This window comes from Pyxicephalus adspersus, chromosome 9, assembly GCF_032062135.1.
Source record: "Pyxicephalus adspersus chromosome 9, UCB_Pads_2.0, whole genome shotgun sequence".
In the NCBI taxonomy this organism is placed as follows: domain Eukaryota; kingdom Metazoa; phylum Chordata; class Amphibia; order Anura; family Pyxicephalidae; genus Pyxicephalus; species Pyxicephalus adspersus.
In genome coordinates, this window is record NC_092866.1 from 26,140,623 (window position 1) to 26,158,786 (window position 18,164).

General features: G+C 38.0%; 1 protein-coding gene across 1 annotated transcript in view; it reads left to right on the forward strand.

The window, feature by feature from the left end:
- The window catches only part of PLA2G15 (phospholipase A2 group XV), a 43,725-nt gene extending 26,506 nt beyond the window's left edge, over positions 1 to 17,219 (forward strand). Inside the window, exons 4-6 of the mRNA XM_072422962.1 lie at positions 4,394 to 4,492; positions 7,381 to 7,605; positions 8,134 to 17,219. Of these exons, the coding sequence (XP_072279063.1) occupies positions 4,394 to 4,492; positions 7,381 to 7,605; positions 8,134 to 8,648 (839 nt within the window). The 3' untranslated portion in view covers positions 8,649 to 17,219. The remainder of the gene's footprint in view (positions 1 to 4,393; positions 4,493 to 7,380; positions 7,606 to 8,133) is intronic.
- Positions 17,220 to 18,164: the final 945 nt, after the last annotated feature.

The window sequence follows — 18,164 nt, forward strand, 5'->3', positions numbered from 1 at the left end:
ATGCCTACGTATAAATGTGATATACCTGAACAAAAATGGTAATACATGTTGTGAGAAAAAGCAGTTACACCCTTTGCCTTGGAAACTGGTTATACCCCCCCCCCCCCCCAAGAACATTTCAATAGAATTCAGATTTCTGTTTTAAATAGACCAGTCCACAACGCTCTGTAAATTTCGATCTATTACCTGGATAATTTGCTAATATTCTTAAGATCAGACCTTTATCTCATTTAAAGATCCATTTTTCTTTGCGTTTCGGACAGATGGCTTCACATTCCTATTCAACACCCTTTTGTTACGATGCAGAAAGTATAGTTGACTCACTGATACAAGCTGCATATGCCCTGAAACCGCAAAGCAACTAACCCCATACATTATCCTTTCCACTGCTATGCTTAACAGTTGATATAAAGTTCTTCTCCTGGAATACTGTCTTCAGTTTGCCTCAAGCATGTTAATTGTTTTTTTGGCCAAGAAACATATTCTTTTGAATTAAGCCCCAGTACGAGCCCCAGAGCTTTTTTTCACTTTGCAACTGCTTACTCCCAGGGGAGGTCTTAATCATTTGCTCCTAGTCCTAATGCTAATTTAGTCTATTTAAAGTGGTGGCAAATGTAATTTTTAGTTATTTAGTCGTTTTCAAACTATGGTTTTACAATGGGTTGTAGTTAATGCCCACAAAGTTTCCGAACTGCTGCCTTCTTATACTTCAGACGTGGGTAGCATAGTTTTTCGCAATATTTCTGCCCACATTTTCACCCCAGCAAGCACTATTCTATTCTTCTCTATGCTGTGCTAGGTAGGCAACTAATTCTGTGGGAAACTCGCAGTGGTGTTCAGTGGTGTTGATGTGCCGCATCCAGCAATGGGAGGGGAAACCGCCACATCCTGAAAGTTTCTTGTGTGACATGACTAAATTTGTCATATAAGGGGCATTTTCCCACTTAAACCAATGTAGGAATGAGCTTCACCACTAATGGCAATCTAAGAGGGTACTTACAAAAATTTCAAAGAGCACTTCATAATTGATACTAGTGTAAGGGGACACTTGGAGAGGTGTACTTTTGCACTGACACCTATGTAATTGGCTTTTGTTTACTTACAAAAGGGTGCACTTCATGAGATTATTGTGGCATAGTAATTATTATGTATTTTTTAGATACAAAGACTGTGACACATGTGCTGTGTACACAGCCAGTAGGCTTAGGTTTTGATTATTAATATATAATTAATAATTAAAATATTAATATAAAATAATTAAAATATAGTTGGGTCACAATACCAAGGCTGCCACCCTCCTACAATTTCCTGCCACCTGGCTTTAAAAGATTTCTGTGTTGAGCACTGCTGATGCATGCATAGCATACTTGTAATCTAAATATAAATGCCTGATTTAGATTATGAGTCTGAATACACTGTCAATTTTGTGTAAATTGTTCAAGTATAATACCTTTTATCTATAGGTACTGGTTGAAGGAAGAGCTAATGTTTATCTGTTTAGATATCTAATGTCCAGTTAATCACATGTAGCCATATACTGATGAGGAAAATTGATAAACTTTGGGGGTGTATTTATAAATTATTCCCCTGTCAGTTCGCTCTAATTTTGTCCATAATATTCATTTGCACATATAGCATTTCCTATTGTGACAGCTGTGCACTTTAACAATTGGCCACTAAGTGTCGGAACAATTGTTTTAATTGGAACTGAAACGAGATGAGCAGAGATTTGAAAACCTGTTGGCAGATTTCAGATGATTTGACAGGGGAATCATTTAAAAATAGATCCCTAATTGATGTGTGGTGGCAAAGGTGTGTGTGTATGTATGTATATGACCACTTTCTCTTAGATACTACCACTGAGGTAAAACCAGCAATGTCTGCAGGGAATCCATTGATTTCTCTGCTGGTTAGTCAAAATTTCTGCCCTGGGGCTGGTTTTACAGGGAATCTGCAAGAGCAGGGTGGGTTGGATTCCCAGTTCCTGGCCCCACATTTTCCACATAGCCCCACATAGGCCCAGAAGAATGTTTAGTACACTCTAAGCTGCAAATGGCTACTTGTTACATTGCCTGTGAGTTAATCTGTCTGTTGCTGAAAATGAAAGTTGTTTAAGCTAGCCAGGAGGCCGAATTCTTTTTGTATAGACCTTTGTTATTGTTCATAAGAAAATGGAAGACTATTTTCATTTTGCTGTGTTTCTTTTGTCAAAACAGAGGCAAGACCGTTTTTTAGAAGATGAAGCTTTTCTTAATGTGACTTCCATGTTCTTGTTATGATTGACCACTAGGTGGCAGTTCGATTGTTTTTTAAAGCTGTCCTAAACTCAAAATTTTTTCTTTACTTAAGGCTTATTCTACATGGACTGTTTCCCCAGCGTTTAACCTGAGGCTTTTAAAGCCCATGTTTGAAATCCCTATGCATTCCAATGGGCTAATCTACACCAGGACGTTTTTGAGGTTTATCCTAAACGTGGCTTGCAATGTTTAAAAAATTAAAACGCAGGGTAAACGCAGGAAAATGCTCCTATTAAACTCAATGGAGGCTTTTACAAGCAGTGAAAACAATGGGGGCTTTTTTAAGTGTTTTTAGCAGGACTTTGAGATCTGAAAGCCCCTTTAATAAGGAGACTCTCAGATCTCCACCACCCCAACCAGGGGAATGAGTACAGGGGTACATAAAACCCCATTACTCATTCCCTGAAAGGGTTAAAACATGTGTAAAAGCTAGGACGTGGCTTTATTGTTAAAATATTTTATTAAATGTGTGTGTGTTTGTGTAACTAAACTTTTTTTTTTTTTTTTTTTTTTTACAGGTTATCCCAATGACAGGATGATTCCCTCGACTGCAATTGTGACATGAGCCCAGCCCTGGCACTCCTCCTGACAGTGAGCGATCCCCGGGCACTAGGGGTTAATTGAGGACAAGGCTCTCCATTCACCTCTAGTGCTCTGTGATTGGCTGAGGTTTTCTTTTTCCCAGCCATTCAGCACTAGACTTCAATGGGGACGCATGTTCCCATTCATCTCTAATGCTTTGTGATTGGCTGAGAAATAGGAAACCCTGATGACAGCTCAAGCATCATCAGGATTTCCCTTTCCTCAGCCAATCAGGGAGCAGAGCAATCAGCTTAACTTTGCTATGCTGACAGCTTCGATCCCCTGATTGCTCCCGCAGCCCTAGAGGAGCTGTGAAAGGTGTTCTGTATCTGTAACACACACTACAGCTCCTCTGGGGTAAGTAATCGGGAGAGAGGAGCTGTCAGCATAGCAGAGCTCCGCTAATTGCTGTGCTCCCTGATTGGCTGAGGAAAGGGAAATCCTGATGATGCTTGAGCTGATGATGCCAATCACAGAGCACTAGAGGTGAATGGAGAGCCTTGTCCGGGAATCCCTCACTGTCAGGAGGAGTCCCATGGCTGTGCTCATGTCATGATTGCAGCCGTGGGAATCGTTCTGTCATTGGGATAACATGTAAAAAAAAAAAGTTTAGTTAGACGTAGGAAGAACCCGGTAGACGATGTCTGCATCTTCTGCACCAGGCCAAAGACTGATACTGGGGTGACGCAAGACCCAGATGAAGAAACCTCTCAACGGATCTGCGGGATTAAAGATTAGTGTGTTTTTTTATTTTGAGTTTTGTTCTGCTTTAATCTGCATTGAAACAAGCAATGCATGAGGACTTCTAAATCCTGTTTATTATTATTATTATTAATATTATTAATAATAATGTTAATAATCATAATATTAATAATAATAATAATAATCATTTTAACATCTGTATGAGAATACAGCTGAACCGATGGGCAAAACATGTAGAAATACATCCCTAGGTGTAGAATGTGTGACAGATATATGTCAGCATTGCATTTTAAAACCATGAAATGGCTTGAATCTAAGGAGGTGTGTGTTCTTTCCAGCTACATTTATTTCTTGATAGTAAAGGTAAAGTTACTATCTGTTTAAAAAGCACATTGAAGAAGGATTGGAATTCTCAAGTTCCGTGCCCTGGCTAGAGATGTGCATGCATCTTGTTGGGGCTAATTATGTATGATAATGATAATAGTATGATGAGTTTTACTAGTCCATTTTTGCTTGCCCTGCTGCTATGTGATGCGCTCTGAAAGGCACATGAATGCATTAAGGCAATTCAGCTCAACATGTGCATGGTAACTCACATTTTGAAAGAGTTACTTCAGCAGTTGTAGTAACTCAAATCTGTTATTGGTACATTCCAGGAATGTCAGGTATGAAAGGGCCCTTAAAATATAGGGTTTTTAGATGATCCGAATTCTAAAAAACAATTTAAATTATCTGTGCAAACAGAGATAACATGCACCAACAGTGAAAGGGCTAGTCTAACTTTCTCTGTAACACTTCCTTTTTTTATTCAGGAACATATTTCCACACGCTTGTGCAGAGTATGGTTGATTGGGGCTACACACGTGATGAAGATGTAAGAGGTGCTCCCTATGACTGGCGAAAAGCTCCAAGTAAGTTTTTTTTGTTTTTGTTAAGTTTTTGTTTTTTGTTTTCTGTTGTACTTTGTGGAAGGTCATGATTTCCTCACAAAAGTAATATAGTATTTTGGTATTTTAGTAATTTGGTATTGAATTACAAATTACATACTATACTACACTAGAAGTCAGCATTTCCCAAACATTGTTCGTTAAGAGTGGGTTAATTAAAGGCCTAATATTCCAACTGTCAGATATTTTCATATTAGTATTTTCTCATCAGCCTAAGTGGTGCTTATTTTTTTTCTAAATAAAAAACTGAATTCTGAAGCATAATGTAAACCCTGCATCCTCAGAACCCTAAACTTATGGTTGATCCACAAAATGGCGAGGTCTTTTTTTTTCTCTATTAGGATAAAACTCTTTTCTGAACCCCTATTGCAATCAGAAAGGGGAAGGGGGGCAAGGACTGTAGGGGTACAGTGTCCCAGCAAGTGGTCATGACTGGGTATCTAGTTAATTCTCAAGTTAACAATTTTTTTTTCTTGCATAATTTTGAAATTCTATACGACCATGTTCGCCTGCACATTAGATTACCCTAAGGTTCTCCATGGTTTTGAAACTTTTTGTTTGCTGCTTAATTGTTGACTGATTAAAAATGGTGTTGCTTGGAAGACAAACCATGAACCAGAAAGTAGCAGGTTCTTTTCCTAATTTTATACTTGTCATCTAATACAGTGGTCCCCAACCCCTGGGCCGCAGACTGGTGCTGGTCCATTGCTGGTTTGTTGGGGGCCAGAAATGACAGGAGAAATTGTGATGATGAGTCCCCTTTAAGGGGGGCTATTTCAAGACCAGGGTCCCAAATTAAGCTTGCATTTTGGAGACCCCTGGGGGTCACTTCCATGGCAATGAGCATTAGGGTACTGCCAATTGTCTGTGCGCTGCTGTGCCTCAAAAATAAATGTGCCTGCTCAGCAAACTTAGGCTGCAGTGCGGTGCGGTTACCCCTTCCTCATTGCCGCCTGGAGTCAAATCTGTAGACGCTGCGGTGCGAGGGATTGAGAGGCTGGTGGGGTGCCTGGTAAACATAATTGGCCACTTACCTTCTCTGAACCCCAACAGAGGAATGTTGGCAATTCAAAATGTGAGAGATAGTAGAAAACCCCTTTTGTCCCCCCCCACCCCTTAATTTTTTTTTACCCATCATAACATGCTGTCCCCTTAATCTCTATAAACCTTAATTTCTCTGTATAAAAAGGGAAATGTAACTGCAAGTTCAGGACTCTTGAACATAAAAGGTCATACTAATATGTGACAGGGCATCATGATATAATAGGAGTGATGATGTTTTGGTGGGGGTGGGGGTTAGCCACAAGAGTCACTTATCTGCGGTACTGATGGTCTCCCCTTAGCCAGGGTTCCATGGTATGAGGAAGTGGTAACCGCACCACAACCTCACTGCCAACCTGAACACAGCCTTAAAGTTTTGTGAGCTGGCAAATTTATATTTGAGGCATCACAGCGCACAGACAATTGGCAGTACCCTAATGCTTATTGCCATGGAAGTGGCCCCCGGAGTTTCGTAATATAGAAGGGTAGATAACCCTTTGTTGTTTTGTTTTTTTTCATGCAAAGCCCCCCCCTTCTATCAATACTACCACGGCAGTAAAGACTGAATGGGAGCGCAGAGCCTTTTAGAATACATGTGTCACAAATACCAGGAAGCTTAGGCTCCAAAAACAGGCATGTGTAGGAGGGACTTTTCTGTCATTGAAAAAAGAAAGATGGAGATCTCACACATGCCCAAAAAGATTGGCACTTTTTTTTGTACCCACATTGGTACAGAGCATGTGCTACAATTCCTCTAGACTCGTGTGTGCAGTGAACTTGCCTCTGTTGATTGGCTGATCAGCACTAGAGGTGAATGGGGAAACTTGTCCTCATCTGCCCTCTAGTGCCTGTGGATGTTTATAAACACAGGAAAACACCCCATATTGAAATCAATTGGCACATTTACCTGCTTTCCCCACTATTTTTTTTTTTTTTAACAGCAAGGAGTGTTATCTAAAACGCTTAAAAAAAAAACGTGCCTTTAGGGAAACGCCCTGCTGTAGATTAGCCCGTTGGTATGCATAGGGATTTCAAACATAGACTTTAAAACGCTCAGGTTAAACACTGGGGAAACTGTCCGTGTAAACTAAGCCTGATAAAATCTAAGCCCTAGCAACAATGTAATACAAAAAAATGCAGATATCGTAATAAAGCAATAATGATACAACATTTGTATATATATACAGCCTCTGTTAAAATAAACACATTTCACTTTTTAATTAATAAACCTATTATAAATAATTTGTCCAATTCTACATGTTTAACCTCTAGGGGTCAGTGTATCAATAACATTAATTTAATGTTATTTTATGAATTTTCTTTTGTTGAATTTGAAAAGTCAAGGACTTGAGCCAAGTCTCAATACCAATACTGAATTGTCTGAGCTCAAATTGATAATTAGCACTGCCAACATCATAAAGAGATCAAATACATAGGAAACAAATAAATCAACAGGACATTCAAAGGCAGCTAATACACATTAACAGTCCAAAGTTAACACTAAAAATATAAAAAGGGAAGGATGTAGAAATCCTTATCAAAATTTAAACTAGTAGAAATGTATTATGAAGAGACTTCAGAGAATGTTTTTGTAAAATGATAATTAGTAGCACTCCTTAGAGCTTTTTTAATCTTATTATGATGGCGTGAAACCAGTTTGTCATTATCTAGCTCTTTTTTATTAAAGAAAATTGCAGTTGCTGACCAGGAAAGTCAGCTGTGTAGCTTTCATGCCCGCTGTTTATATAGGATGGGATTGAGTAGAGCAACAATGAAGTACTGGTAAACTAATTATATTTTCTGTTACCCAGATGAGAACACTGAATACTTTGAAGCTTTACAGAAGCTTATAGAGACAATGTTTGAAACCTACAAGAGGCCAGTGGCACTCATTGCACACAGCATGGGAAACCTGTATACACTTTATTTTCTCAACCACCAGACCCAAGACTGGAAAGACAAATACATTCATTCCTATGTGGCTCTTGGTGCCCCCTGGGGAGGAGTCTCTAAAACAATGCGAGTTCTTGCTTCAGGTTAGTATAAAATGTGGAATAAAAATATGGATACACAAATTAATTTCATTTTATATTAATTAATTCATCCTTAAATATATTTTATTGCAAGCATTATACATTTCTGAATTTGGCTTTGTATCAGACTCTTTATTCCCTGAACAATAGGTCTCGGACTAGGGGAAGGAGAAGCCATAGCATGTCAGTTAGTTGTGCGATGTGCATTATGATAGGGGGCAAAAGGAAAATGAGAGAGAGATGAGCTGATCATTCTGCTGCTTTTCATTTCATTGCCCAGTCAAAGATTATTGATATGAAGAAGAACTACGTGTTACAAAACTGCAGCAGATTAAAATCGGGTCCCTACCTGACAGGACCATGCTATGTATCCGCTTAGTAAATTTCAGAACAGGATTAACAGAAATACAAACCTTTTGGCAAGAAAAACTACTTGCTTATCTATTTTATATTGATAAATTACCTGTTGTTTTGGCAAAAGAATGTCTTTAACAAACAGTTATTTTTTTACATTCAAAATCTTCATTATAGGAGATAACAACAGAATTCCAGTGATCAGTTCATTACGAATTCGTGACCAACAGCGCTCAGCAGTTACCACTAGTTGGCTACTTCCATACAGAAACGCATGGCCTGTTGATAAAGTTTTTGTAAGGACTCAAAAAGCAAACTACACTCTGGAGGACTATCAGAAGTTTTATAATGACATTGGATTTCCAGAAGGTTGGGTGATGAGGAAAGAGACCGAGGGATTAATCTCATCGTTTACACCTCCTGGAGTTTCTGTACACTGTCTTTATGGTACTGCAGTGGACACCCCGGATTCATTCCAGTATGATACTTTCCCAGACAAGGACCCAAACATTATATATGGACCTGGAGATGGAACAGTGAACATAGAAAGTGCCTTACAGTGTCGTAAGTGGGTGGACAGACAAAAGCAGTCTGTATTTTTAGTGGAGCTGCCGGGTAATGAACACATTGCAATGTTGTCAAATATAACCACAATATCCTACATCAAGAAGGTCCTTTTAGGTACCCTTTAGCTATATAGCCTATTTTACCTAAAATCTGCCTTTTCAGTGGATTGAAAGATTTTTTTGGACTGCCATTTATCTGTCATTTAAATAGTTATAATTTCTGAATTCAGAAAAAACGATCATGCATTTCTGTACAGTTTTGCCCAAACAGTATCAAGCCATGCCTTTTTTAGTTGTACTTTGCACAATTTCTAGCACATTTCACACGGTTCACATATGAAGAAGCAATCAAAAGTTATTGTAACTAAAGAAATAGTTTTGACCACTGGATGCCTTTATCCATTAATATAGAATGTATAAAGAAATGGCTGCACAACATCAATGTTTTCTTTTTTTGTTTTTACCTTTTTACCTAAAACCAATCTAAAATTATTTGGCTGAAAATAAGTTTTGCATTCACATTTTACACCTTTTTAACACATTAAAACCTTGAATAATTAAAAATAGGGTAAGTAATGATGGGGGTGATTTAGTGACTCTATTCAGATCCCTTCTACCTTTTAGGTCCGTTTACTGCGGTTATAACTCACATACTGCAGTGTGCTGGTGCGTGCGGTGCCTTTTGCTTTGAATGGCACTCTAACACACTAAACCACCAGACACCCAAAGCACCATCATTGCAGCCCACAACAATACACTGTAACACACTACAATGCTTTATAGTGTGCTATATCTTTAAAAATGTTTTAGGTTCGATTTTACGCCTGTCTTGGATTTGCATTGGCAGTCCATTCAAATGAAGGTTGACCTCAATGTATTGTGTATAACTGCATGAGGCCTGAGAGAACATGGCTGACCATAAATGTTCTTAACCCTGTTTATCACTAGCTACATATAATAGGATTCAGCTATGAATTACAGTATATATGTATGTGTGTTGGTAGTCAAGGTAATAATATTTATCTAACTAGTGAAGGTAAAAGTCAATGCACTTTGTTTTACTTGTGATCAATATAACTAAACATATTATAAACAGATATCGCCATTCAGGCAACGTTTTCATTATTAAGCTAACAAAGTTCTAACACTGTAAATCACACAACAAAACTACATTCATTGTGGTATCTGTTGAAACTTTTGACAAACCCAAATGACAACATTTCACCATTTTCATTTTAAAATGTTGAGTATCTTGAGAAGGTCTAAAAGAATCCTTTATCCCAAGACAGAAGAAGAGGTTTGAACACTGCAAATCTGGAAGGTCACAACTCTGTATTCATGCACATAAACTCAGTTTAGCTTAAGCTCCTGTGCAGATAGAATGCCCCTCCTAAATATTTGTGTCTAATAGGTGTATATATCTGTAGATATATATGTAGATCCTGGATATTTATCCCAGCAGCCAATGGTTACCAAAATTCAGTATTTGACTGCCATACAACTGTCTCCTATGGGACACACAGTCCCAGCTAAGATTTTGTTTTGACCTTGCTGAATATATGCTATCAATTTAAACCCCTAATATGCAAGATTACTGCAACAATACCACCCAGTAGTAGTGAAGCAAGTACCACACAGAACTGTGTGATATGACTAGGTTTTATTTTGCACTTTGAACCTTTAAAGTGTAGAACCAGCCACAACATTTCATTTTCTGGGTTTTAGCATGCAAAATATTTTTTACCTTTTGTGTACATTATTTGTGGCTTTCAGCATCATTTTTGGGAACTCCTATTTTGCTTGAGGGCTCTTTGCCCTCACTACTGTACCCTTGGAAGTTTATAGGATGTGGCCTGGGCTTAGCATGTAGCTTTTCATCCACCCACAGGGGGTGCAGGTCGACACACATTTTCCTGCATTCTTCTGTTTTCTTCCCCACCCTTTGGAGCTTTCCCACACTCCAGTACCTGCTGTAAGTGGACACAGTCTGCCTGTTGCTGCCACTTTTAGGTAAGCTGTATTGATCAGCATTTCTGGGCTTGTGAGTACCCACTTTTAGATAGTGTAGCACTTGCAATGGGTTTTTGTTATCCACTCCTTAAGGGGTTTCTCCACTGTTATCTAGTGTGTCATTTTGTGTTAACTGTTAACAGGACTAATAAGAAGAACAAGAATGTTGGCTCTAGGCATACTTGTAATACATACCATTCTCCGCATCCTGGACCTTAATTTTCAGTGTGCAGACACGTTCTGATTGTCATGCCTGCAAATGTTCTTTCAAGCTTGAGCCCCATTGATTTTCAGTTGTTTGACTTACTTGTGACTGCAGCTGGCCTTTTTGGTTTAAAATTCCTCTTGCAGCTTCTACATGGCTTCTTGCCTTATATGAAGGGTTTTAGCCAGGCCCCGTACATTACAGGAAGCAGCCCCCCCATCTCCTATTTCTTTCTCTAGTAAGACATAATTATATTAAAAATTCCATTTATTAAGAAACAAAATTTAAAAAACAATCATAAAACAAGCATTGATAACATCATTACAGATATTGATTCTTTTTAGGTTGGATCTCAGGCGTAAACAAGTTTGACGCGTTTCGCAGATCAAATGTCCGCTTCCTCGGGAACAAAATCGCCTAAAATCATATACCAGTCAACAATGATCGATTGATGGTTGATTTATGATTGTTTCTTATTAAATGGAATTTTTAATAAATGGCATTTTTTATAAAATTTTGTGGTATCTGATCTAATAAATATTAAATACAATGCAAGTCCCGAGGTGATTTCCTCAAACAAATTTTGTAGTAGTGTCAATGTTAATTGGGATGTGGCATTATAATAATTTTTTAATATGAACTAATTGAGGGTTCTCTGTTAAATTGAGTTAATGTTAAAAGCACAGAATACTACTGGGTATTAAAGCTTTAAAGTAAAGATAACATGTTGATCCAGGGAAAATCCAATTGCCTTAGAGAATTGGGAAGGAACCCCCCCCCCCCCCCCTGTTAGAGCAAATTGTACCAGGGTCTCTGGATCAACTATGTCCATAGGGTTTTTTATCTGGGATATATTTACTTCCCTAGTGGTTGAACTTGATTGAAATAGGTCTTTTTTTAACCTGACTAACTATGTAACTGTGTATTACCCCTTTCCTGAAGGAAGACTCAATAGAAAAATTTGATTAGGGGAGAAAAAAAAGAGTCTTTAGAAAATAATTGGAAACAAGCCAGGGACTTGAACTACTGACCACTTTATTAATCTTACATATTAGGTAGCCCAAGATATCAATAATAATTGCAGCTACCTATAAGACACATGTCATTTGGTAGTCTGCATCAAATCCTGTTCTAGTCTTTTTGGATGTTTTGTAGATCATCATGAACACATGATGGTACAGGAGGTAAGTTTACAGCCTAACCAGACCTGCAATGTCAAGTGTTCAGTGTGACATGGCACACCCTTCTTGTGTGCACAGGTGTCTTTTTCATTCAAAAGGGCTTCTTCCAAGCACCTCCCAGCATCCCTGTAATAGCCAATCTTTAAAAGCCAGTTTCGCAATAGCATGACTACCTCCTCCTTTAGACAACATCTACTTACCTCTGCCAGTATTTGGCTTCAGAGCATTGCTTTTTTGTAAGAATCAGCACTTTCATATTGTTGCATCTTTTTCTAGATAGCTAGAATCTCTGGTAATAGTCGTGGCATCATGAAAACCAAGGGTATTTTGGTGATCTAGAGAACATGATTATTAAGGTGGCATTGGCTCATATCACCTCAACATCCCTGAACGAGATTGTGAGATTTAGGAGCTGACCAAACTTCCTCTTTATACTGGCTTTACACCTTGAATATCTGGGTCTGTACCCTGGACTGCAGCTCTAAGAGTTCTTTTCTTGCCCATGGAGTAGCACGGATCGACCCCTACGTCTAAACTTCACTAAACTATAGATTTTAGCCCCTTTGTTTACAACAGCACATCAGGTCAATAATTCTTTTGTTCAGGGTGTGGCATAACACATGTTGGGTCTTTTCTTGCTGTGTGGACCTTAATCCAGTTCTTTTTAAAGGTATTTTTTTGGTTAATCATTTGGAAAATCCCTTTTATTTCTGTGTTTTTAGTTGGTTTTCGCTCTTCTGGAGATGTGGTTCTTCGTTCTTGCTCTAGGTTTTCCAACATCAGTTAGGGCACTGTGCTCCCTACTTTGTCTTTTCCTTTAAATCCCAAGCAAGTTGCCCTTGCTACAAAGTTTCCTTAATGAAGACCGTTTCTTCAGTTTCAGGCGGTCGCAACATTCCTGTTTCTGTTCATTCTACCAGAGTGGTAAGTGCTCTCATGGCCTTGCAACATTAAACTTAGGTCTCCCAGGTTGCAAAGCTGCTACCAGGTGCCTGGTACATACCTTTTACTAAATTAATCTTTAATCACACTACGTTAAAGGCTGTCATGGCATGTTTGCTAATTTTGGTGTCCTTTCCCAGCCTCCATATTCAAGGGAATAAAAAAAGAATTGATTGTAGTTGCTGTAAAATCAATTTCTCCAGTAGTTTGTGAGAGAACACAAATTCTTCATCTTCTGTTGGGAGGTTATACCTCTGTTGTTTTGACTTGCTGTAGTTAGGATGTTTTGTAAAGGGGTATTTTCCTTTGTTTGAAGTTTCACTCCTTGCTGTATTGCTAAATAAACCTGTTGGTACTGTGAACACCTGCTATGTAAAGAATCATGGACAGAAATATTGGCACCCTTGCATTTGTGTAAAAGAAATACACCACTTCTCCCCCAATATTGTTGAAATGACAAGTGCTTTGGTATTGTCTTGTTTATTTCTTTTGTTGGATTTGGAAGAATACAAAAAAAAAAAACAGTAAAAATAATCATTGCACACAAAATTATTGGCACCTTATCAGAATTGTACTAGATAATTGTATTTCAAGCATGTGATGCTCCTTTAATTAGTAATTCAACTCACCTGTAGCAATTTCAAGGTGCTGGCAATATGGAAATTCCCAACCAGTTAAAATGGAGAAATGTTGATTCAATGTTGTTTTTGGTTGTCTGTGTGTAACAACACACAAAACACAGCACTGAGCATGGAGAAAAGAAAAAAAAAACAAGGAATTGTCTGAGGTTAAGAACCAAAATTATAGAAAAGCATGGACTATTCCAAGTCTACAAGTCCATCTCCAGAAATCTTAATGTTCCTGTGTACACTGTGCGCAACATTGTAAAGAAATTTACAGCACTGTAGCTAATCTCTTTAAGCATGGATGAAATAGAAATATTTATGATGTTTCAATGAAGAACTGTTGAAATGGTGGATAAGGAACCTCAATTAACTTCCAAACAAATTTCAAACAAAGAATTCTGGGGCGCAATGTAGGGCCTAGTGTGTAAAAGCTGGGTCTCAGCCAGAGGTCATTGGTCTTATAGCTGGACAATTACCCAAAGCATGCTTAAAAAGCACCCAGAAATGGTTTAAGTCAAAGCGATGGAGAGTTCTGAAATGGCCAGCAATGGGTTCAGATCTAAATCCCATAGAGCACCTGTGGGGAGATCTAAAAACAGCAGTTGGGAGAAGGAACCCTTCAAATCTGAGAGACCTGGAGCAGCTGGCAATGGAAGGGTGGTCCAAAATTCCAGTAAAGGGATGTACAAAACTCATTGATTGTTACAGAAAGCGATTCACATCAGTCATTTCTTCCAAAGGGTGCGCTACCAAGTAGTAAGTTGAGGATGTCAATAATTCTGTCCAGGCCATTTTTGATGGTTTGTGTGGATTTTTTTTCTCTCTGCTTTTGTGTTCTTCCAGTGCCAACAAAAGTAATAAAGATTACTATACCAAAGCATTTGTGATTGCAACAATTTTCTGGGAGAAGTGGTGCATTTTTTGACATAAATGCAAGGGTACCAATAATTTTGGCTGTGTGTATGTATGTATTTGTGTGTGTATATGTATTTATATTGCATTTACAAACATTAATATATTAAACCTGTTGGTAGTGTAAATGTGACAGCTGGCCACTGTTTGGCTAGGTACACATGTGCAATTGTTCTCGTCCGATAATCGTCTCAGGGCCGATATCGGACGAGAATCTTGAATGTGTACAGCGCTCATCGTCCATTGTCCGAATGACCGTCCTGGCGAATCCACAAATGATGGACGACGAATGATCATAACGAAAGTGAAGGGAAGAGAGCACGGCCGGATGGTGCTCCGTCTCCCCCCCCCCACATAGAGCAGAACAGTGGTTCATGCATAGTGCAGTCCTTGGAAGGGATTGTGAAAGATGGAAGAGATAGCATCAGCTAGTCCTATTGTTTAGAGGCAAACACTTCAGTAAACAGGTTTTGGCTAACAGATTGACCTTGGAGACTGCCATCTAGAGTTTTCAGACAGGACCACTTCCCTGATAGACTGTAATGTTAGGTTTAGGTGGAAAATTTGTGGACCACCTGGAGGTGGCCACATATTTTCCCACCAAAAGTTTTCCATTTGAGATGGAAAGGGGGAATTATGAGGGACTGAGAAGGACAAGGACTCTACAGCCAGGAGAAGCTGGAAAGGACCCTGCCTGGCTGACATGGGACCTCTGTAAAGCTTCAGTAGACAAAGACTCAAGATCAGGTACCCAGTTTTCATTGCGATCGCCTAATGCCCAAGTCCTTCAGTAAGAGCTTTTCACAATTTTCTTGGCGAAGTAACTTTTAGTGTGTTTTCTATACATTGCCATAGTTTACTCGCTAGGAAGGATAAAATAATGTGTGTGTATGTATGTATAGTTTTGATCTCTCTATGTTTATGCTGTCTTCCTGTAACTCTGAATAATTTGTTTATGCACAATTTCTTAGATAAAGCATAAAAAGTACAAACCTGGCTGTATTCCTTGGACTTTCCTGAGAGATCTAGACTAAGAGTTAACTATAGAAGTATATATATATAGCAAAAGACTTTGCTACCAAGCAAAATATTTTCTTACTTGAGACTGTATCCTTTTTGATTTGCATTTGTTCCCAAATTTCTAGGCAGCAGCAATACCAATGAATTCAATATAAAGCCCTCTGCATTCCCTGCCAAATAAACTACTGGAGAAAAGTATTTTGCCTTAAGTATAAGAAAAATCCTATTTTTCTGCATTCCTGTTGATAAAGTTGGTTCCTCTGAAATATCCAGGCAGAGCAGTTGAATCATCTGCCCGATCTAGTATTGTTGTAAAATTTTAACCATACATGGATGAAATAGAGATCCTCCTATCAGCGAATTTCAAACAAATTAGCAGGGGAATAAATGACAAATTGAGAGCCCTATGTCTTTAGCCAAATATTATTTATGTAGTAGATTAAAGTCAATTACAATGTAGGCTTGAGGAAACTGAATTTGTTTACAAGCAATGAGACCAATAACGTAAAAAACTTTAATGTCTACAATTGACTGTTTTAGGATGTTCCCCCTTTGTATGTAATTGTTAAAAACAAAATACACTATTGATTTATTAACAAAGCTTTACACAAGGATAGTGATCTTTCTTTTTAGCTGTGTGACTGTAATTTTCCAAATCTTATTGTGCTTTTTTTCTGCCAAAACTGTTTTTTTTTTTGGAAAATATTAGATTTTATCTTGATGCTTTGTGAATTGAGCCTATTGTCTATAATATCTTTATAACAAACGTTATAATAAAGACTACAAGCACCCTATGCCACTTTATAATGTTATGGTTTACATAGGTAGCCAATGTATTTGTTTAGCTTGTATTTCAAAATGATACATCAATATTTTATAAAAGATGGTGTATACCACATCTGAACTGTTGAGGTTTCAAATTATACCCAATTTGCTTTTTTTAGAACACAACTTTATTTGATAAATAACCATTTATTTTATAAATGCAAATTGATTTCCACAATTTACAACATTTGGAAATTAAAAGAAGAACAGACAAACATATGATTGTTACAAATATTCCTAATGTGTTGATGTCATTTAGGAAATGAGTATTGCAATTAATTAGTTATGCAACTGATCCAAACAAACAAGGATGATTTCCAAAAAAATCCCATTAGATTCTTTTGTTAAACGTAAATAGATTATTTTCTTTTTAAAATCAAGAGCCTTGATCAGTTAGATCAGAAAACTTCTGTTAAACTTATTTTGAGACTTCCCTGATTTCTGTTTTTGCCAAATATTGAAGTATTGTTTTCTTAATAATTGAGAGATCAGAACTGATCTGAGATTAATGGAATGAAAATATTCTGAATTACTGTTATTTTAGTTAGTTACAAAGAGTTAATACAAATTATTTATTTGTGCATCAATTGCAGTGTGTGGTAATTGATTTTTGATCGTTGAATGTTGAGATAAACAAATTTGATCAAATTCAACTAAAGTTGTGTATTTATATTTTATTTTACAAAATGCAGCATATTTGTAGTATAGAATACATAAATACAGGGTTATTATACAAGCTCAGACTGCCAATTTTATCTGTATCATTTTCTTTGTTAGTTTGTTTCAAAAATTTATCTATATTGTATTAAACATGTTTTCTAAATATTGAATATGTAACTCAAAAATATTCTGTTGTGGTTTTATTTGTTTGTACCTAACTGTACACATATAAATATAAAATATATATATTTTTTTCTCATGTAAAGATGATTGTAAATGAATATTTCTAGCCATAAAATGGAGCATTAGTACCAAATGTTTACCAATTGACCTTTTGGCTTCTTTGCTGGATACGATTTTTTTCAAAGCTTAACAGTTTGAGCTCAGATTTATAAAATAAGTGAATTAATATGAACGTCTATTTATGGCAGAAACATTGGCATTGACAAAAGGAGCTACAAAACCCATATTACAATGTGCAAGTGCACTAGGAAAACTACAGGGCACCCACCCCTCTCTCCTGCATTTGCTGGCATCTCTGATTGTATCTGCTTGCTCCTCCGGATTTAATCTGCACTGCCTCTTCCACCAGCCGTTAGGAGATGGCCTTTGTGGCTATTTAGCTGGCCCAGGCATAGTTTTGAAGCCTGTTCGCCTGTTTCCCTGTTCAGCTTCTGTCCTAACCCCTTGTTGTCAAGTTTGCTATTTCCCTTCTCTGTTCTTTGGTTCAGTTCTTGTCTCACTGTTAAGTGTCCATAGTGTCTACCTGTGTCTCTTGCTATCCTCTGTATTTCTGTGCTGCTTGTTTTCCCTTGTCAACCTCCAGTGCCCCATGACCCCTGGTCACCTGTGTCTCTTTGTTGCCTTGTGGTACTTGACCCCTGGCTTTGTATCTGACCTCACCTCTTTCCTGCCTGCCTTGAATCCAGCCATCATCCACTACTCTCTTGTTTGCTGATGTTGTACTTCACACTGTTCTGCCCACCCTGGTGTACACAACAACAGCAACCTGGTATCGGTCTGCAGCACAACACCCTTACCACTAGAGGCTTTGGAGAAGATTGGGCTGATATTTTAGACTCTGTGCTTTGGCCCTTCTTAGGGCTCACACTATAGGTGAGCTGTATACAGCGCCTCCATGTGGTTGTTTTTTTAAGCGTGACATGCTTAACCCCCCAAGCGGTAATCCCAAGTTTGGCTCAGAGTGGATTTTCCATGCAAAACGCAGTAATCCCGAGTCACACTCAGGGTCGCTTAAAAC